Raw genomic sequence first — 23,535 nt, 5'->3', positions numbered from 1 at the left:
GTACTTTTCATGACACTTTTAAACATAACTTTACCTACCTGATCAGTCTTTATAGTTTTGTTTGAGTAAATGTGTCAGTGGCGTTTATATGTTGCTTGTTGTTACATTAATCAGAAGGAGAGCGAGTTGTTCTTCCTAATAATATGTCTAATACATTTTCTAAACAAATCTATTTGTCCACTTCAAAAAACAAAACTTTTTTGGGAGATTTGTAGCGATGCCGTTGTAGGAAAATGAATGAAAGTTAAGAGATTAACTCGGTGCGCCACCATTCAGTCACCCTGGTGTAGTAAAACAGATCTCCTTTGTATACAGTCTATGAGCATCTGTCTTAAAAACATAATCCTGTTTTCATCATCTGCAACCGCAGAGGCACTCTGAAAGTCTCCAGTTAACAGGGTCACTCGTTAAACCGAAAAACTGGTAATGGTAATGCAGCCGCATAAGAGTCTATTATACTGGGCTATTTTCATCATCATCATTTTTTTTTGACGATGGCAGAGAGCTCCGGGGCTATTGCCCAGGTTTAACGACACGCCTGGAGGCGCCTGATCAGTGCTATGGGCAGATTTGGCCACAAAAATAAAATTCTTGTTTGGAATACGACTATCCTTCCTGGTAGTTGTCTTCAACTGTGGTCAATTATTAATGTTATGTTTTGTATATTGAACACCAATTCCCACAATTTCTCACAGTCGCAGCTTTTAACTCACGCTTGGTCCCGTGGGGCAGGGTTGGTACCGGTTGGCACACAGTGGCTAACGTTACTCCCACGATTCAACATGAAGACATTTTCCAACCTGTCTGCATTGAGAACACAAAACAAACTAAAGAGACCCCAGGCACCGTGGACGACACAGACAATAACGTAAATTAAGTTAACAAACGACAAAAGTGAAAGCTAAAACTTACAGGTACAACACCGAGTGGGAGCAGCAGGAGTTCGCCTGGCTCAAGTTCGCTGCCACAAAGAAAGTAATGTGTTGCTCCTATTGTCAGACAGCACTGCATAAAATAAGAAAGGAGAATCCCTATATTGTGGGCAACCACATATTAAAGAAAGACAACGTGCAAAAACACAACATATCCCACCCTCACATTGATGCTGGCTCCAGATGCCTATCTCGCTCAGCAAAACCCAGAGCAACCCGGTATCATTCTCCACCGGTGTCGCCCGGGCAGACAAAGCGGCCCTTGAAGAAGTAATTTAATGCCCCTGAAAACCCACACAGGTATTTTCAGTTAACTAGTTGATTAGACCTCTTCTCAGGGCTGTGTGGGTGTGTCTACTGTGATTGATTGACATCTTCCTGAGTCTCCTGTTAGCTTTGTTTCACCTGTTAAGGCGGGACAAAGTAGACATTTATGACCTCATAAATTCCCATCAAATCCTCATCAAAGCCCCTCCTACCTTCAACCGGAGCAGATGTCTAATCAGCCAGAATAATTGAAAACACCTGTGTGGGTGTTCAGGGGCTTTAAACCAGCTATATTCTGTCTGTCAGAGATGGGGACTCGATTTAAATTACATATTTTTGAGAAGTGTTTGCTTGCAGGTGCTGCCTCCATTTGCTGACTAATGCTGTTAAACCGGGAGAAACAGACATTAATTATTAATGTCTGCTAAAGGCAGTTGTGTTTTTGACTATGTAACGTTAATGTTTCTGCGTAATTAGCTTTAACCATTACACTGCGTTTAAGAGGTAAGAAGACTATTTATTTCTTTACTAGGAAGAGCTCACTGACATTAAACATCTCTTTTTTCAGAGTGCCCTGAGACAGACAGCAGCAAAACTGACGTTTCTGATACTGCACGTATTATAATAAATGAATCACCTTATTAAGTATTAATTAGGCTAGTTAATTATTGCCAATTATTATTGTCAAAAAGGGGGCACCAGCACCGAATTAACAGGTAATGTGGACTAAGCCCGATGGAAACATGGTCACCTGCAAGAATTAAAAGAAAACTTTTCTATCAGTTTCTCTTATCAATTAATTCTATCAATGAATTTCTATCACTCCCAATCTGAAAACGTTTGTTCTAGTAAAACACTGAGCTCAAAACTTTGCAAAACAGAATGAAAGCTCACAGACAACAGCTGGGGTTTGGGGGTTTTACTACAAAAAAGGGAATATATTTATATACATAATACTCATGATAGATTATGCCATGATATGACATACATGTGAATAACAGAAAACAAATGGGCATGGTAAAGCTATAATGTGGAAATGCAATTTCTAACCACACCTTGATGGAAAGTAAAGTTTAATATAAAATAGCCAGTGATCACCAGATCTGCTCATTAAAGTACCAACTACTTCATCTCACCAACTTAGCTTTGTAGAAGTGGGATCCAAGTGGGATCTCTCCCGAGGTGCAGGGCTGGCAGAACCAGGTCGTCAGAGGATTCGTCAGAGGCCAAGGAGTGGACGGGCTGTCCAGCAAGGTGGCATGCGATCTTTCGATAGGGCGATTTTCCCACTTAAACTGGGAGAAACTCCCTCTTTCCTTTGTCTCCAAAGACAAGGATCAGTTTTCATATAAATATACAAATCATGCCAAGTGTATGAATTTAACAGTGAATACACACATTAACACATAATGTGAACATTCTTCTTAGTTAATAATCCTGTGGAAGTGTCAGTGACACAATAACATCAACACATTCATTAGAATAATCATTTGGTGATAGTGACTTAATGTAGCTTGATAATGTGATATATACGGTATGATTAAATGATACATGCAAACATACTGAGACAAATTTAAAATATAATCCTTAGTGGATCCTTAATGTCAATACTTACATGATCAGGTTAAATATAACCACATTCTGTATCTTTGGCAATCTTGTTCATACAACAACCAGAGTCATTCCAAACAACACTAATTTCTTTACAAATGAATAAAATACACATACCAGTTTATACTTCCTATAATAGTTTTCTTTAAGAACATATTTAAGTGTGAGTCCCTGGGCTTCTTATCAGATCAGGTCTGTGGGTTGCTCAGAGTTGTAAAATGCGGGGGGGTCTTGAGTTAGAGTCAGGGTTCAATAAACTTAGAAAGCCTTTTCTCCATTAGTTAACAGATAAATTTCACCTTTTGACATTGTCTGTTTGTCTAATATAAATTAGTCTTTCATGGTTCTTCATTTTATGACCTTGACGTCATTTTGTTCACTCTCCAATGAGTTCTATGTTAGTCTAAAAGGTCAAAAGGTCCTGAGAGTACAGCAGGGAGGGTCAGTTCATAGCTGGGTCAAGGGACAGAGATAAGGCCAAGACAGGCCAGAGAGAGAGAAGTTATTTCAAATATCTTTAAAATCCTTCAATGAGAGCAGGACCTAAAGCACGACCTACAATTTCAGGTGTGTCTGTAACTAGTTCCAGATAAAGGGAGAAGCAGACTTTCTTTATTTTACTTTCTTTATTTTACTTTCTTTATTTTACTTTCTTTATTAAAATGTGTGTGTGTGTGTGCGTGCGTGCGTCAACTGTCAGCCTCTGTAGCACTTGTGCTACGTGCTGAAAAAGTTAACGTGCAGCCCTGACTTGGTGGTTGGTGTTATGTGCTTTTTTTCTTTTGACCCTCGAGGATGTCCTCATTTATACAAAACCCAAAACCACCCTACCCCCTAGACTCATTCCTAACGCAGACACAGTTCAGTAGTAGCTCAGTAGTTGTGGCACCACCCTGATGACCTGCCATCTCGTTCTCATTTCCTGTGGGTTTTTTTTTTACACCTACAGGTGACGGCCCTAATGTGGACATGAGAAGAGACTTTACAAGGGACACATCATCTTTTTTTATATGAGTTAATTTATAGATGAGCAAGACAGGTGGTGCAAGACACTGAAAGTGCTGTATATTCCTCCACAGAACAAAAGACAGGCGAGATAATTCAGGATAATGAGCACGCATTTGGCTTCAGAGGTCAAACTGTATTCATCATTTCTCATAACCACAGCTGGTTGCCTTTTAATGCTGGCCCCGCTGTTTTTACAGACAGAAAGCTCCTGGTGTCAAAGCAGTGAAAGGTATTGTTCCTCTAGGTTGTTGGCACAGTGACAACTGCTCATTGGTGCATTGTGTGTTTTATAGCTGTTACCTGGAGGACTCAAAAGATGTACAGTTTGTGTCTACATCCTCTCTGTATCGTCTCTCTTCTTTACAGACAGGAACACTGTGTTGTTATTCACTGCCATACCAGCTTAAAAGGACCCATCTGTAAACACACACACACAGAGACAATGTTAATATGGATGACGTTTTCAGTTTCTGGTTTTCATTGCTCCTTGTCTGGTTATCTCCCATTGCAGGCGACTCGGCAGGCACCTGTGGGGATCCTGGCACACCTGCCCATGCCAGCAGGGAGGCAGGGAACTTCAAAGTGCGCAGCAAGGTGCGCTTCACCTGTGCAGTGGGACATACACTGTACGGGTCGGCAGAGAGGATCTGCTTCCCAAACGGGACCTGGTCAGGCAGACAGCCGTTCTGCAAACGTAAGGAGAATCTTTCAAATGTCTCTGTGATGATATGTATGAAACGGCAGGAGAGGAGTGCATAGGGTGCATACAAAGAGATAATACACACATACTTCACTAAGAAACTTATACAAGTATGTGATGCAGGGTTGCACTAGGGCAGGGTATCAAACCTCATTGCTTTTCTGTACGCACTCAATGACTCTGAAAATTAAAAACAAATACCAAAAGTTGGCATTAAAGGCATGGTTAGATTTCTAGTCTTGTTTACTTATTATTTGATCACATCCATATTCATTCCATAATTTAAACCTTTAAACCTCTTTTTTTTTGCAATTTGATTTAGGCAAAGTTTGTGTATGACTGTTTTGTTACAAACTGGGGGTATATAGTTATATAGCTGAAACACATGGGCATGTTTTAGTACAGTAACTAAACTGGCATCAGCTGGGAAACATTTCAGACAGTAACCAACCTTGGCTTACACACACAAACAAGGGTAGCATGCAAGCATGACTGTGCATAGAGTGTACAAATAGGTGCTCACGTGCATCCACACCTACACAGACAAATGATTGCAAAAGCTCACAAACACAGTACTGCACCAGATGGATAAGTATCTCTCTGCTGCAGTCTGGTATTTCCTGCCAGCACATGGTGCTGTGACTAGCTTCCAGATTGCAACCAAAAAAATTCATTTATTCTAGACACCTAAAGCCAAGTTCTTTTTGGACTGTGATAAATGAATCATTGTGGATTTTGAAGATATTAGTTCACAGAACGGCAGCTCTACATCTTGCATAAATTACCCCCAGGGGTCAACCGGATATTGAGGCAAATGTTTGACTGCCTCTGCTCTTTTCTACTTACTGTCCAAACAGGTTGGCACAGTAATAGTGGAATATTTAGTAGGAAAGATCTGAACTACTCACGGTATATCTGCCTTTTATCCCAACTTATTTTCTCTCTCTCTCTCTCTCTCTCTCTCTCTCTCTCTCTCTCTCTCTCTCTCTCTCTCTCTCTCTCTCTCTCTCTCTCTTTCTTTCTTTCTCTCTCGTTCATTTCCCCTGATGTCAGCCTTTTTCTCTTGCTTCTGTTCTGAATCCTCTCTGTCTTAATCTTGTTGTCGGCTGTCTCTATGTCCCTGTCCACTCCTCCATCTGTCCCTCCTCTCTCTATTGCTCAACCTTACCCTCCCTCCCATCCTTTACCCCACATCTCTCTTCCATGACCTTTTTATCACTCCATCTCCTGATTTAAAGATTGTTTTAGCCATCCCTCCACCTCCAGGAGGAAGGGGGCAGGAATTCACTGGAGCCTGAATGAGTTTCAGCGCTGTCTGTCTGTGATCTATAAAGCCCTGTCTACTGTTAAAGCCCATCCATCCATTATCCACAACCTTTTACAGTCTCTGGAAAACAGTCATTGTGGATATTCAGCTTAATATCAATCTCACAATACCATCAAGGTATGTTCTGTGTCTGTCATCATGTCTGTCTTGAATTGTTAAGAGAGGAGCCAAAGAGTCTACTTTGCATTATTTTTGTGCGTGCGTGCGTGCGTGCGTGCGTGTGTGCGTGCGTGCGTGCGTGCGTGCGTGCGTGCGTGTGTGTGTGTGCGTGCGTTAGAGAATGTGGTAATTGAGAAATCACCACCGCACCTACAACACGTCTGTCTCCTACAAGAATCACTATTTCAGATTTTCCAGGCAATTAGGTGATTAAGAGAGCAAATCAGTTTCATAATTAGGTATGATTTGGAGCAGAAGAAAACCACATGAAACACACTCTGTCCTTACTCTTCTTCAGGGATGCATTTTGGTTGATAGATTCTGGAAATACTCTAGGGATATTTTAGCGTTAAAAGCCTAACTCTCAAGTTCACAACAGTTTCCTCTCGTATGATTGTACATCTAAAGTTACACTTGCACTGCATGATATTCAGCGTCCTGCCTGAGTTCAGTTAGTGCTTTAAATGGTCAGGAGTGATATTTCATATTTCAAAACAATTCTTCATCTTTCAATATTTAATAAAACTGAAAGGTCTGTTATTGTAGACCACAGCTTCAAATTTTTACATTACTTCCACGACCATGTTCTTGTATTTATATGCCACTAAATGCCGTTACCATGGATTTACCATATGCCACTTGACTATACACAAACTGCGATGGCTCATTAATAGTGCGATGTACCACTATACCAGCTCATTTCATTAGCTTCTCTTAATAAAGCTGTGCTTCTGTATAGATCAATGGTTCATTACTGGTTTGGTTCAAAGCTTCTTTAAAAGAAAAACAATGCTTCCTCACATCCCCTGATGTGAGGCACAAAGGCATAATGGAGAACTCTAATGCAAGCCAATCTGCGCTTTTCAGACTGTTCCACCTGAGAGCTAATTAGACTGAGTCAGGATAGCAAAACGACAATTACTTCATAAATAATTATTACTATTGACACAATGTACACCTCTTTAACACCTTGAGACCTTCAGAAGTCATCTTGCAGCAACCTTGGGGGCTCCCAGTCCTTGGGTAGTGAATCACTGATATGGAAAATTTAAAATCCATTACTGTTATACAGCTCTGACCTTCACCTCCTCTCTTTTCTCCCCTGTATTGCAGCGGTACAGTGTGGGAACCCAGTCACACCTGCTCATGGTCGTATTTTCCGTGTGGATGGCACAACCTTCTCCCACTCCATTGTATATTCTTGTATGGAGGGCTATTTCCTCACTGGCTCGCCCACACGCCAGTGTCTGGCAAATGGCACGTGGTCTGGAACAGCTCCAAACTGCACAAGTGAGTTTTATATGCACAAAATACCAGAAAAGCAAGAGACCACAGTTCAGTATTGCTTGATTGATCACATTTAGCTCAGTCACACTTCCACCTGCGTTGGCAGAAACAGCATATCTTTTTTTTCATCATCACTATTATTTATAGAAAAAGTAAAATGACTATAGATAGGATGAGGAAGATTGGGTACATGATAGTGAGTCGCTGCTGACCAATTCCATCTACTCACATATGTCAGTCACAATAAGTGTCTACTATGATGCTGTATGAACACATTAAACATGTCATTTATACTTAAAAGTAGACAAATCCCTTTGAAAAGAACACAGACAGGACTGAAAATGATTTTCCTCTTTATTTCTGCCAAAAGGAGGCGCTCTGAATGATCAACAGTGGTGCTGAAATAGGGTATACGTTTTCAAATAGCACATAAATCTCTTTGAGCCTTCCCTCCCTGCAAAGTATCAGAACTGTCAGGCAGTTTTTATTGTCTGGATCTCAGCAAATGAGCCTTGCAGTAATTAAGAAGTATTCCAATCTATATTCAATTTGCACCAGGGTGACTATCAAACGAAATTACACATTGTTCTTCTCTCTGAAAATCACCGTATTCTCTCTTCCTCATTCTTTTTGGTTGTTATTGAATCACAAGAAAAGATAAATGGTATGAGCATAATTTTCAATTTTGGAATGAAACAAGTCTCTGGAGAGATTTACACAGGCAGGGAGGGAGAAGGAGAGAGATTTAAAATTGGACTGAATAATAAAGATCAAACATGTGGAAAGACAGAATGTCTTTTTTTCCTCTTTTCCCTACTTTTAAGCCTGCTCATCACCAAACTTATTATTGTTATCTTCCTGTGTACTCCCACCTCTCATTACATTTTAGTGGTCAGTTCAGGGACATCAAAACGCCATCCACATCAACAAGATGCCAAGATTGGCTCAGTTTGCTTTCATTAAGGAGGCAATCATTTTCACGGTTCATGGGTAATCGATCATGTAGGTTACCAGATCAAAGTCACACAACATTCTCAAGGGGAGAGAGAGAAGTTTCTTCTTTGATTTTTTTTTAACAGTCTTGATGTATGATAAATGAAATTTATAGAGCATGTTAAGGAATTAGCGAATTAGCAGAAGACATGGTCAGTGAACTATGAAGTAAAGCCATAGAGCACTTAACAATAAACAGGAAACGCTGATTATTCAGGAAGACTATTTGCCTTGTGACAGGCCACGATCCTGATGATTTATCTCTGTTTTTAGTATTCTCTTCTCCCATTCCTTTCCTCTCTCCCCTAGTTTATACGCCAACACAGTCCTTGTGGATGGGGGATTGGAGGATAGGATTAAATTAAAAAAGACATCAGAGCAAAACGCCTATTTGTGCATTTAGGAGTATCCAGTCAGATTTCTTCTGCAGTACGACTTTATACATCATTTAAATGAGCAAAACAGTATCCTCATTCATAGTGGAGTCCCTGTATCCAAAATAAGTCTGACTGAAACTGAAATAAGTCTGTTTTTACACTGCAGATCATGTCCTCTGTCCTTGAGCTGTATGTACTCACTTGATAAAACAGGAAAAAAGCTATCCATAAACTTTTGTCATTTTGGTGGACCAGTTAAAATGAACTGAAGAACTATAATGTGGCAAACAAATACTCATATACACATATACTGTCCATATATTAAAGGTGCGCTATTTTGATAATCTTGTCATGTCAAAACATTTCATTGTTCCAATATAGGCCCAATATAGTGTTCAAAAACAATAATTCATTCATTCATTCAATCATTCAAAGTAATCTTTAAATATGATATTTTAGTCTGGGAGACGTGACTTGAATGAAGAAGAATTTTGATGACTTATGGTTAAGGTCATTCAACATGAATGTAAAATATCATGTAAATAATACCTGTTCTTTCCAGAAAAAGACATTAATGGTCGTTTCATTATACGTTTTACAGTAACATGTTCTATATGTGTATTAGCAAAGCAGTAATTGTAATAGTAATAACATGATGGGTGTTTCGAGCTCCTGACTTTAACTGGAAACTGGGATTATACTGAGTAACATGACTTTTTTTTCCCTAAATAGACAGTTTGCTGTTTCAGTAAATGATTATCTGCATGGATAGATACCACTTCAGGTGTAAGTTGGAAAATGTTCTTATATGATTTGGGTGAGCCGAGCCAAAAAAGGAGTTCATTACCCACAAGACCAAAAAAGTCCAAGCAATTAGATAAGGCTGACAAGTTAGTTAATTTATAACACAAACTATTTCCATTAAAGGCAGGCAGCAGTGCATACGTAATAGTGGAAATAGAAATCATGGACTCCATTATCAGTCAATGCATATCAAACACCAAATACATCAGTGGCAACTGTACTGCAATCCAGTCATCTGACATACATTACAGGATGCAGGGTGCAGGATCCTCATAGGTATACAAACATAACACACACAACAAATAGCTGTATACATGATCCATCCAAGCCAAGGCTGACCATCCAGTTCACCACATATTCTACAAGGCACTGTATTATCAGTCAGTGTTTGAGTTTTGTACAAATTTTGAAAATAGATGCATCTAGGATTAGATTAATCCACTTGAAGCCTCAGTTGGTGGCAAAGTGAAGACCCCACTTATTCTCTGTGCTCACAATTAGCAGCTCTCTGATGTACCTTGTCAGGATACATAGTTATCCTCCCCCAGCAATGATAACTATGTCCAAGTGTTGAGGTCCTTGGCAGCAGCTGAAAATAAACAAACAGAAATCAATTTAAGACAGGAGGCGGTAGCAGGGACAGTCATATGCATGAAACTGGCTTCTTACATTAAGGTGAACAAGTCAGGAATTATTCTGTAATATGTAGGCACAAATTAGGGCTGTGAGATTAAACAAGGGCTATGAAAAAGCAATCAAATTGAGGCTTGTCCCTTATAATTCCATCAGAGATGGCATTAGGTTAAGACCTGACAATGTAGCGGACCAACACTCAGCCATCTGTTTACTTGAGAGAAATAGTGTCGTGAGAAGAAGCCCAGAATAAGCATATAAAAAAAGAGACTCAACAAAAATGTCATTATTATTATTTTCTCTTGCATTTTCCCATGATTGAGACAAAAATGAACCAAAAATCTCCAAATGATATAACCAAAGTGGTGCAATTTAAAGAGAGAATATATAAATAAAACATGGTTATAAGTATTAGGATTGTTATAACAATACAGGCATTCCTCGCACTTCAGGGGCACAGCACAACAGATGCTGTGTGACGATGCTTTGATTGCTTGGTTGTAGACTAATATGGCTACAGCTGTATCAACGAATTCTGTCAGTTTTTCTTATCTTCACATAACTGAACATCCTAATTAAAGCCTCAAATTATTTAATTATTTGTATTGTCCAGCACTTGTATAATAAGAGGCAAAGGCAATCTAATTTATAGAATGCAGCACAGAAGCACACCTCTTTGGTAGACAAACTTGCAATGTTGAGTTTCTAGTAGCGTAAACGTGATTGTGTTTACACTGTTTAGCAAATCATCACGGTGATGAGTAGCCTATGAACGGTTGGTGAAGGATTGTGGGTCAAGATTTTGAGTGATGTATTTGATTAGCTATTTTCATCATGCACAACTGTTTTTGGCACAGCTGCTTAAACATTTTGAACCATATGAGAGTGAGAGGATGATTGGTAATCACCATTCACCCTTTTTACCCATTAGTTAATCGACAAAAATAAATTGCATGGTAATGCCCTGATGGCTCAAATGAACAAATGAAAGAAACCACCAACTTAAAAAATGCTAGAAAAGCTAGGGGAAAAAGCATGCCCTCTTTCGTGCTTATGCTGCAATTGGTGAAAATTATCTCCGACATGGAAAAGTGCAATGAAACAGTCATCACCATTCAACAACACCATTTAGGATGATTTCTGATGCAACTTTCTTCTGTTTGATCAGTGATCACCTGTGGAGACCCTGGTATTCCAGCCAATGGACTTAGATTTGGTGAGGACATCGCAGTGGGCCAGAATGTGACATTCATGTGTCAGCCGGGGTATGTTATGATCGGAGGGGACAACTCTGTCACAAGGACCTGCACCAACAATGGCACCTGGAGTGGCACCATGCCAGCATGCCAAGGTAAGTACCACCCACAGATGCACACATACACTGCATCGTACACGTGCTGCAGTAGACACTCAACCTTGATAACCATCAGACCATGCTGTAGCAACCTTGGCACGCCAGCACACTGTCACGTACGATATAAAGTACATGCTTACACTCTGAGATCTAATGAGATTAGTAAGCAAGGTGACACAGAACTTCCTATGTGGTCAGATAGTGTCATATTATTCACTTCAGTGTGCTTATGACGTATAAATAAAACACAAGGTTGAATATCTACAGACAGACACACACACCCTCAAAAAGTCAGATGCAGACGCATATATTGACCTAAGTATAATACACACTGTGGTTTTGGTTGACTCCAGTTCCTTTAAGGAAGAAGTTCTGTACATTTTAGTAATTAAATGCATCAGTCTGGTGCATATTGAGTGCAAAATCAAGAGGTAAGATCCATTAAGAACTTTATTCTCTTGTAAACAGTGTTGTGCTCTAGTAAACAATGTAATCAGAAATACATTGTTTACATTATTTGAATGGTTTAAATGGTTGCATAAGGGAATCAAGATATAGAAAATATGGGCAAAGGTGTTTTGTTTTTTTTATGCCTATTTACTGCTTCACACTCCAGTTTAGTAGGTGGTGGTAATGACAAAAAAACAAAAAGTTATGAATGGTGACGAGTTCACAAATTCAAAGCACGGTGTCGGTCAACATAAACAAGGAGATTGTAGGGCTAATGTTGTTAGTTAACATTATCCAATGCAGCTCATTTGAAGTGTGTGTGTGTGTGTGTGTGTGTGTGTGTGTGTGTGTGTGTGTGTGTGTGTGTGTGGTGGAATTGAGGTGTCAGAGGAACCTCTCGATGGATGAAGTCCTCTTCAGCACAACAGGGATCCCTCTAATCTTACTCCAACTGTTAATCATTGGCTTCCCCTCTCTAAAAGTTTGTGCACACTGCAAGGGCTTGATTAACATAAAAGTTAGAAAATCCACTTAGAGGACTTAGTTGTTGTACGCCCATCAGCTCTACATCACGAGTAGAGGCATAGCTTAGCATGTCTGCCATCGACAACCAACAGTAAGTATTGCAGGGAAGATTAACTTGTGCAGCAAACAGTTCAAAAGTACACCAGGAAGGGAAGAGCCCACAAGGCAAATGGTGGCTTGCTGTTGCTAAGGAACTGTTCCCGGGCTGCTGTCTCAGTTACAGAAAAGAAAGCTGGCGTTGTATTTGCCTCTTGAGAAATAGGAAAGGACAAATGAACTGTGAGAGAAAAAGAGGCAGAGTGACAGAGACGGACATGCACACAGATACACATAACAGGTGGGAGAAATATGCACAGACAAGTCACAGAAAGGCTGTGTAACATGAAACACACAGGCAAATTATTTGAAAGGGAATGAGCTTCAGGGATTGTCAAAACTTGAATCCTGTTTCTTCTAATTAAATGTTATTACATTTTTAAATGTTAATAATATTAAATCACTTATTAAATGTTATTAAATGTCTGTTTTTGTTTCTAGATATACTGTAGATAGACAGTGTATAAAATGCTTCTATTGACTTGAAGCAGTCTGTCATTGCCTTTCCTTAGCTTACTCCTGGGGAGCTGTAGTTTTAAGCCACACACTTCATGCCCTCCTCATGCTCCCTGTAGGACCTTGCCTAGAAGTTTACAACATCCAAACTGACACTGATTTGTAATGTTTCAGGGGTGCGTTCCATTATTAATGAAACTCTGTTCTGTGGTATGTTGAAGTTGTTGGATAGATCAATGGTCGGACAACTGTAACCCAAGGCAGTTTAAAAGAGAGAGACTGGGCGGGAGTATGTGTGCTTACGTGTGTATAACAGTGCGTGAAGCTCCTAACCTCTGAGCTCTAATCCTTGACAGCTACCGCAACAGTTTAGGCACTCAGCCCTGATGCTGCTACATTGATGTGGGCGGTGTTGAGAGGAGCGAAACCCTAGAGCTTAGCCATTTTCATCACACTCACACCATGCATGCATATAATCACATGGGGGCATTCGATTATGCAAGTGTCTGTCTCATGCATACAGAGGCACAGATACTTACGCACCTTCACGTTTTCTCCCAACACTGTCAGCTCATACTGACCTCCCTGCTGTCTCCTCTCGCTCTAACTGCTGCTCTCTCTTTTCCAGTTATGAACAAAAGGAAGGTAAAAAGAGGAGTTTAATTACCAAGTGCGTGCTCCATATATTTTTTGTGATTCTTCAGTGTGAATTGGGTATTAAGGAGGAGTACAAATGTTTTATGCTTTATTTTCTCTTTGTCATTGCTCGCTTCCTCTCCTTTGGTCTTTTTCTTAGACGATCCAGGACAAGCAATAGAACAGCTCGCTGGTAATCACAGCTTTTTCATCGTCTCTCGCATCAAGATGTCTTAGAAAAGGACTGAGATATTTTCTATTTTCACTTATTGAATCTGAAACGGAAAACAATGCCTCTTCCAAAAAGATCATTTGCCTTTTTTGTGCATGATTGGGTTCAAGTTAAAGGTGCAGCAGTTCAGGCGGGGTGAGATTTTTGAAATTGTCATGATGCGGAGCATCTGTCATCTTGTCACAGGTTTGGATGATGTGCCGCAGGGATATGAAATGATATTCCATGAAGGGAGGGGTAGAGAGAGAGAGAGAGAGAGAGAGAGAGAGAGAGAGAGAGAAAGAGACAAAGAGGTTTTACGTGTGCCGACTCTGAATACTTTAGCACATAATGTATGTGCGTCAGAGCTAGCCTTGCTATTTGTGTGTGGTGTGAATACACATGCTGCCGATGACACATCCTAAGCCTCGCCCGGCAAGGATTCAGTTTGAATCCCAGGTTTGGCGTGTTCAGTTAAGAGGCACTAATGCTTCTTAGAACTACTTAGGAAAACGGGGACACACTCTGCTTCCTATTCAGTTCTGCCTGCCACCCATGCCTTTTCTTTATTTTTTTTTATTTTGTCATTTATTTGAAGCAATTTCTGATGCAGTTCTTATGGGATTAGTAGCCCTACTCCTCTTATCAGCGTAATTTGCCTACTTGCACACAGCTCATACATTCTTTCTCCATCTGTCTTTTTCTCGCACTCTTTCTTTCTGTCTTTCACACCTACATACTCTAGGAAGACATGCATACACCCAAACCAACTTTCTTCTTTTCGGCATCCAGCTGGGCATTTTAAAGAGGTTTTTCAGATATAAAGTGTCTTTTTTTTCTAGGGCGCCAGAGCAACAACGTGGAAATCCCAAATTGAAGGCACTCTTTACTAATTCATTAACATCAAAGAGAAATAATTTCAAGTAAACTTGCTTCTCCTCGAAAACTTAAAAAAGAAAATGGCATTAACAAACAATGCATTAAAGAAAAACGAATTGCAAAATCAGTATTGCTTTGCCTTTAACTTTTATTCACAAATCGTCATGGCCTAAATATCTTTCCAAATATAGCATATATATTGTATAGTGCTGCAACATTTCCATATGGAAATCCTTTATGTCCGCTGCCAACCAAGAACAAAAGATGGTTCCACCTTGGAGAGACTGTGAATATCCCACAGTGGCTTGCTCCACATTTACTGTAAGTTGTTGTTGTAGGAAAAGAAAGTCTTTCTAAACTTTGAGGCTACAAAGTTGTCCATCATGTGCATATATCTGATTACTACTCTACTTATATACTTACTACTACACTATCATGAGAAACCTATTCCTTTTTTAAATTAAATATATATATAAATACATGTAAATATCCAGTATACATATTGTAAGTGAAAATTACTTTGTTTGTGTTCTGCCAAAACACTACTTTTAACACCATGGTGTTAAAATGACTGTTTAAGTAACTGGATTTGTAAACTGAACATCTGATCTTGCCAGACAGTTGTGAGGGGCCGATATAGCCCGACTTCAATTTGCAGATCTTTGTTAGAAGTGTTTTGGCTTGCGTGAGTATGTCTAAAAGAAAGAGACTTGGGAAAATGATGGCTGTTGAGGGAGGATAGTAATGGTATAAAACAACTGCTATAATTTATTCACATCCCTAAAACCCATCTGCGTCCCCACGGGTTCATCTCCAAGTGTGTTAGAACAAACTCCAAGCTTTATTATGTATTCATTTATTAGATTTGTTGAATAGAAAGTTTATGGCTTACACAGACACAAGATGTCCCCTTATTTCTCACAGAAACATTTCAGTATACTTCAAACAGAAACGACAGAAAAATCATGCGCTGTCGCAGTGAAAACATAGACCATTTCTCTGCTAAAGACCTCACTTTCTTTATTTCGTAATCAACATTATGTAGAAGAATTTGTACCACCTCTATTGCCTCTTGATATCTGTAAAATAGCACTGTAATTTGAAGCATGCGGTGCAATAATAGATTTGAGAAAACATGTACGTCCATCCACAGTACTGTTTATATACAGTAACCCTTATAGGCTTTAAATTGTACCCTCAACTACTGTAGGGGCTGGAACGGAATATTTGAAATTTAGTTTTTTGGGTAGGTAAATGTTTTTCATTTTTGGTATTCGGATATTTGGATGTTAGTTTTTTTATAATGTTTTTTGGGGGGGCTTAATGTTCAATAAAGGGGACCTGCAAAATACATTTTGTGTTGAGTGATGGGATTTCTAAAATAGACCTCTTATTAAAAGTATTGTTGTTCTAATATAATTTGTTTTGTCTGTATCTTTCTCTGTAGAAAGGAACTGTAGTTTCTGTTTCACCGTGCTGTGTCAGGCTGTGTTGCGCTTTTCTTGACTGTGTCCTCACTATCCCCCACAGTAGTGAAGTGTCCTACACCCCCACCTATACCCAATGGCCTCCTGGAGGGCTCAGTCCTGGAGTGGGGCACCAGCGTGAGCTACAGTTGTCTACCTGGCTATGAGCTATCCTTCCCTGCTGTGATCACCTGCACAGGGAATGGAACATGGAGCGGAGATCTGCCTCAGTGCTTGCGTGAGTTACCATTTTGTACTTTCTTGATAATTACAGAGGTCTCTAGAGCAGGTCTCCTTAGACTGAAATGGCCTTTTAACATTTCTTTTGATGTGTGAAACATGATTATTTGTATAGTGGGTTAAAATGGATCTATTCTCTTGGACTCATAATTCAAATCTGGCATCCTGTTGCTTTTCTAATTTATCATGAATTCATACAAAATCATTTTGAACTTAAAAAAAAAAGCTTCTACCTTGCGTCACCTGAGTTCCCACGGTATATGGAATTTGTGGAAAACGTGTAACTGAGGAAAAATATTCCAAAGTCCTTTCATTGTGTAAATGTATTTAAGGAAGTTTTAAAATAACAGGTAATTTGTTAAATATGTGTCCTAACATGCATGTTATTTTACAACTTGTCTCATACTTTAAGTCTACTTGTATCAAACCACTTTGCTGCTTGCCCCTTTAGAGGTTATCTCAAGTTAATGAAATTAATGAAAGCCATGAATAAGTCATGGAATTTAACATCAGGGCCTAGGTGGAAAAGCTGAATTAGGATACAAATATTATAGGACAGTCATGCAGAGATGCAGAACAGTTAGGGACTATTAGTGTTACACCTAGTTGCAACGTCACCGTCTTTTTTTCACAAGCACCAAGTTATACTTAATCCTAAAACCACCTTCAGTACCCTCGAGGTAAAGCTAATGTTGATAATGAAGATGATGATCTGAGTGGAACCACAAGTGGGGTGTCTGATGCTCTTTACTACATTAAGACCTTCTCAGAATAATCTTTGCAAGCATATATAATAACCCCTGGGATGCATGACTGCTCAAGAGTTTCTCTCTGTCATGACAATCATTCTTATATCAGTCAGACAGAAATTAAATATCCATAAGGGTAAAGTACTTGCATGTATTTGTTTCTCTTTGAATGTTAGTCAGGAATAAGTGGAATAAAAACAAATGGAACTAACAATGTTCATGCATGACACTCTTAAGTGCTCAAAGATATGTTGTGGGTTGTTTTTTTTTTGACACCAGCCTGGTCGGCAGAATTTTTTGGGCATTATACGTTTGTGCAAATCACAGAAGCTTTGATATGAAACGTTTTTGGCACCCTTTTACATCTGTGTGCAACGTATCGTCTTTCAACTGACTCCAATGTTAAACCACCATTAATGTCCCTATTACACCATCAGAGCAAGTGCTCTGGAAGTCCAGTAGTATGTCAAGCCCCTTGGAATAGGTCAGGGTTGATGGTTAACACACACACTGTACTAAGTAAAACTTAATTACACAACAGACGTACTTATTTTTACCCAAACCGCAACCATTTCTTTAACCTAACCACATAGTTTTGATGCCTGAACCGAGGTAACCGTAATCATTTTTGTTTGAAATCACAACATTAACCATGTGTTTAAAAGTGTGACTATGGAGCGACAAAGAGTGTGTCTGTGTGTCTGTGTGGTTTGAAGCGGTTGACAGAAACCTTCAATGCCAATGTGTGTTTGTTTTCTGGCAACTAGGTTGCTCACAGCTGTGCAGAACTAAAAACATTTCCACTTAAACTAGTGCATAAAGGCAGTCATTTTGACTGATGAAGTGCTGCATTTTGCATTATATTCATTGATTATTACAGCCTTCTTTTGCATGGAATATCTGCTATCAGATGGCTTTGTGCATTAATTGTGCAGTCAGTTACTACACTGTTGATTTCGTAAGAGTTTATTAATTGGAGAGAAATAAGTTGGTTTGTAGTATTTTAGTAACATGCTGGATCATGACAAAAAAGGTCTTAGATCCCAAGGCCTATTTAGAAAGGACTACATTTACTTGTATGTGTTTTTATTATTGATGCAAATGGCAGAATTTGGTGCTTTTGGTCATATTCAGTCAGGCGGACGCTGTCCCATTTGGGTATTTAGCATCTGAGATCCAGCTGTCAGACTGCTAGTGTTTGTGACCACGCAACTAGAAGCACAGTACTTTGTACGGCCATTTGCTCTTCTAAATGGCCACATTGCAGTCGTTTATTGTAATTCTTGTAAGTCAATGTGCACACGGTCTGATTTATATCCTGCCTAACTATAAAGGATTGTATTTGTCTGTTTTAACCAGATCAGTACAAAGTGACCAACTGCCTGTTTTATTGCGGTGCACTGGTGTATCTGTGTTCTGGTCCCGAGTTGTTATGGTGGGTAAAAATCAGGACATAAAGTGGACAAGGTTCCACTGTCTCCTTGCTGTCTACTACAATGATGATGAGCAGTGTCATCCCTCAACACACTACAATCATTTTTCCACATCAGCACCTCCAAAACAACCTCTTGCAGCTATGTGAGCAAGTAACCTTTATGTTCCATGATGCAGTGTTGGTGTTTAATGTGTCTCAATAGAGAATTGCTTTTGATGTAGTAATTGCATTTAATAGCTCCATGATTTACAACTTACGATACAGGTTCCAATGCTTGTGCAATATTGACAAAAATCGAGAGCCATACATTATAAATATAATGTGATCAATGACCAGCTTCTGTAAAGAACCCGGCTCTCCTAAACATGTTGTTATAGCTAGCCTACAGTACTCAAAACAGTACTGGAAGCAAGTCTATGATAAATCACTAAGGTTTACTAAGGCAAAGAAATGAGTCTGGAAAATGGGGACAACAGGGTGAAAGTGCTGATCGTATTCACTGCAGAAAAGGCTATTATCTATGCATTAAAATATCAGCACAGCACTATCTTAGTGTCAATGATCACAATGTAGTCACAGAACTGACCATTACTTTAAATACTCTGCATTACTTGATATACACATACAGTACATTTGTCATGGAGCATCTGTAAATGCACACAGGCCAGTAAGATGCAAATATAAGATATACCACAAGCATTCGTCAGTGCTTTGCATTGTCTTGTCGACAATGGAAATATTTACCGTTTACCAACAAAATCATGAGCTGAGTAGTAGAAATAATCAGAAACCTTTGCAAATGTAACTTTATTACATTTAGTTTGGTGCATAATCATTTTTAAATTATTGCTGATTATTAGACACATAGTAGGCTTACACCACTGTAGACTTATGATGCAATTCATACTCAGCACTTTTTGTTGAGATAAAGCTCAGCAATACTACATGCCACTCAACTGCAAAAGCAAATCCATCTGTGCATTTCTTAAAATCTGCACTTCTGTAATCACTTGCAGCCAAACAGGATTAAGATGCATATTCATGTTCCCTATCACAACACATGGGAAAGAGCAAGCCGCACAATTCAGTGTCTGAGAATGCTAGTTCATGTGTCTGCAGGGATGAGACTGTGATCCCAACTTTGAATCTGGCCTCTACATACTGATTACTTCAAAGCATTGATAATTCATCAAGGGAGGGGAGAAGGGGAGAAGGGGTGTGTGTGTGTGTGTGTGTGTGTGTGTGTGTGTGTGTGTGTGTGTGTGTGTGTGTGTGTGTGTGTGTGTGTGTGTGTGTGTGTGTGTGTGTGTGTGTGTGTGTGTGTGTGTGTGTGTGTGTGTGTGTGTGTGTGTGTGTGTGTGTGTGTGTGTGTGTGTGTGTGTGTGTGTGTGTGTGTGTGTGACTAGTCTCACTCTCTTTCTCTCTCACTCATCCACCAACGCACACACACAGAGGCACATTAATTATGCTGAGCTTGGTTTTGCCCATGGCCATTTCTCTTATATAGTAAAATATATAAAACAATACATTTTTCCCTGCAGCTTGAAGCTTATGACTGATGTGCATGTCACCTGTTTCGCCTGTATTGTCATTTTCAGATCCAGGCAGACATTTGCATCTTTATTTGTTGACATATCAAACATGGTCAAAAAACGTTGGGTAGTTGAAACTCACAATGCATCATTTTCAGATGGGACCTGTGGTATAGGGAAACATATTTTTTAGAACTAGATATGTCTCGATAACAGTATTTGTAGTAATGGCTTTATGCAGCCATTCCTGCATGGGCTCGATTCTAATCTCTTCTTTTACTACATTTTATGTCAGGGATTGGCTGTGGGAAGCCCCTGTTGGCTCCTGACTTCTAGATGAGAGCAAGCAAGAACTTATCTCTGTCTCCAGACCTACACGCAGCCACATGTCAAGTCTAGAGAAGCAGTTTGCCTTATTATTGGCTTGACACACACAGTTCTCTGGCTGCGTGACTGAATGCTGTGACTCTCGTCCTCGCCTCTGCTTTCTCACACACTGAGAATCTCTAAACCTCCTACAGCTAACAAGTGACTTTTACTGATCAGTGTGGTTATAGTGGATTGGTGTATACAGTAAAGGTGAAAAGAAAGATCCATTGACAGACGGTATAATGACTGACTTCTCTCCCCATCAAACCCACTCAGCCTAAATTATTCCAGTCAATTTGATCAGATATCTATGAGCACCTAGCCACAGCCTCATCTGCTGAAGCTATTGCTAGTCCCTTTAAAAGGGTGATATCATACCAGAGGCTTGGGAAGCAACAGCAGCAGATGGCTCTAGTTGTGTTAACCCCAAGGCCCTGTCAGAAAAATTTAAATTTCACTTGATAATTATTTTGATCTAAAACTGAGTTCCATGACCTCCCTCACTCCCTCCTTGCTGCCATGATGAATATTCACATACTGTACCTACTGTAACCACTCTACCAAAAGGTTGATTGTTGGAAACAAAAAATGAGATGGCGTAATTAATTCATCCTGAGACAATGGCATCAGTGCATCTGCCCACATGCAATAAAAACAACAAGTGTAATGGCAGTGTTATTTGAATAATTCAGTTCATGGGGACTTTCCAAATCATATAGAAAGACAATCGTTTTTACAGTCAGGTACTCAAATAAATCGGATATAATAAAAAGCCCATCCAAAACAGCCAAATTCACAGCAGCAGGGGACACCACTGTTCATCATGGTCTGATCTTGTACAGGTGCAGCGGCAGCCCACACAGCTTGTTATATCTGAATTAAATGCTGAATAGTCTACGCAATGCTGCATTCAACTGACTAGTTGAATGCAGCTTTCTTTATGAGAGTAAGGGTAAAAAGAGATGAATGTTTTAAATTGTAAAAATGGGGCAGAGGAATAGAGCATTTCCTTTGACGTGAACTGGATAGAAGGTGCAACAGTGTAGTGTGGTACACCATTGGATGAATACTGTCAAACTGTGTAACATGTGTTGGGTTTGTTGGCACTTAAATCAACATTATTCCACATTTCTGCTTCCACAGCAAAGTTCTGCGGAGACCCTGGGATTCCTGAAAAGGGACGGAGAGAAGGGCGCAGTTTCATCTTAAAGTCTGAGGTGATGTTTAGCTGCAGCACCCCCTATGTGCTGGTGGGATCAACAACTCGCATGTGCCAGGAGGACGGCACCTGGAGTGGATCTCAGCCTCGATGTATAGGTACTGAAGAATATAAACAGCTTTCAGACTGGGTTGTAGTTCTTTGGTGTAGAAACGGTCTTAGCTTATTTTTTGCTGTTATATGATTTACCCATAGGATTTACCCTGCAATTACATTACTGATCACTGAATGATTTTATCCTAGGATTTTAATTTTCTACATACAAGAGATGATCGTTAATAACAAAGGTAGTGAAATACATATACATGTCTGCCACATACCATCACACTATTCCAAATGAACACACTCTGTTGGTTCTCCTGAAACGGCAACATTAATATCAAAACACAGTTGAAGGTGAACTACAATCAGTGTGTTGCCATCTGCTACTGATTTTAAACTAAATCAGGATAATGAATTACATAGTTTATATTTTCCTCAGGGGCGATGCTTGCTGCTTGTATTAAAGGCTTTACAAAAAGAGAGGCCTTAATTTGAATTTAGTCTCACTAATGATTAAAAGTTTCATAAGTGCATATTCCTGAGACTTGTAAAAGCCAAAGAATTCTTTGCAAAGACAGGGTTCTTTTTCTCGTGTTACCATGCTGCTTCAGTAATTGTCCTCTGGAACATGTACCACAGAGAGGCATTGCTTCGTCATCATCAGTGATTGCCCCACTGTCATATTCTCATTTTTCCTCTCTGCAATTTCACTGCTCATCATGACAATGATTTCTTGTTCCAGAGCCCACGAGAACCACTTGTGAAAATCCAGGGACACCTGAGCACGGCTTCATGAATTACACAACAGGATTTAAGGTAAAATTAGCTAAATCTGCATTGGATACATGTTGTTATATTCTTTAACTCTGAGGTGAAGCTATACCAGAAAATAAATGTATTTCAAACAGGTCCAGCAAAATGATATTTCCTGCTGGAGACAGGTTTACAGAGCAGGTGTGTAACATAAAAATGTGCTGGGTAGTCACCTAGCATTTTGTATGGATACAATTCCATGCTCTAATATATACTTGTAATTCAGCTCAACAACAAATCGCCATGTGATTAATATTAAAGCAGCCTGGCGGAGGGAGATGGTGGGAGAAGTACCATTCAAAGCTTGCAGATTTACTGTTACCTTTATTAGTCATCTTTCTAGTGAGCAGTTTCCAATGTATGTTCCATGTAGAATCATCATTTATTCCTTTGGATGATGTTATGTGAGTGCAAGGATGACACAGTTGTTTGTGTGTATGTGTCCATCCCAAGTGGTTGCACTCTAGAAAAACAAATTCATTTCTCTATTACTACTGTGAATATGTTAAGACATTGTGAATATCAGGAAATATAATTAGGTGCTCTTCATACAGTTTGACTATGAGTGTAAAATGAGCAATGCTAAAAACATCATAGTAAAAAAACAGATATGGTCATTGGTGTATGCTCAGTCGTTCCCTTGAGATGCTTTCAGCCAATGCATTTCATTTTATTTCCTCCCTATTGCTCTTAAAGTGTCACTTACAAGTTAAGTGCAAACAATTTCTCCACAACATTCAGCTGAATATCTGATGTGAAATTTGTCCCAAATGAAAGCAGTAGCAGCGTATTATTTGGATCACTGCTTGTAATGGGTGTACTCTTGCATTTTTCTGCATTACTGAACAACTTTCCCAATATCTTGACGGCACCGAATAAGAGAGTTCTGTGCTGATGCCTTCTTTAAACAGTCGACTGGGATGCTGGCTGAAAATAAGTAATTTATCAAGAACAGAGAAAAGTTG

General features: G+C 39.5%; 1 protein-coding gene across 1 annotated transcript in view; it reads left to right on the top strand.

The window, feature by feature from the left end:
- The window catches only part of LOC310950587 (CUB and sushi domain-containing protein 3-like), a gene marked incomplete at its 5' end in the record, with an annotated part of 253,461 nt that overhangs the window by 210,970 nt on the left and 18,956 nt on the right, over nucleotides 1-23,535 (top strand). The window contains 6 exons of the mRNA XM_083918484.1: nucleotides 4,330-4,512; nucleotides 7,118-7,294; nucleotides 11,267-11,449; nucleotides 16,236-16,409; nucleotides 21,640-21,813; nucleotides 22,500-22,573. Of these exons, the coding sequence (XP_083774610.1) occupies nucleotides 4,330-4,512; nucleotides 7,118-7,294; nucleotides 11,267-11,449; nucleotides 16,236-16,409; nucleotides 21,640-21,813; nucleotides 22,500-22,573 (965 nt within the window). The remainder of the gene's footprint in view (nucleotides 1-4,329; nucleotides 4,513-7,117; nucleotides 7,295-11,266; nucleotides 11,450-16,235; nucleotides 16,410-21,639; nucleotides 21,814-22,499; nucleotides 22,574-23,535) is intronic.

The sequence above is a fragment of the Echiichthys vipera genome (genome assembly GCF_963691815.1).
Source record: "Echiichthys vipera genome assembly, chromosome: 8".
Lineage (NCBI taxonomy): Eukaryota > Metazoa > Chordata > Actinopteri > Perciformes > Trachinidae > Echiichthys > Echiichthys vipera.
Note: the sequence above shows the minus strand (reverse complement) of the source record. Positions and strands in the feature narration are given on the sequence as shown.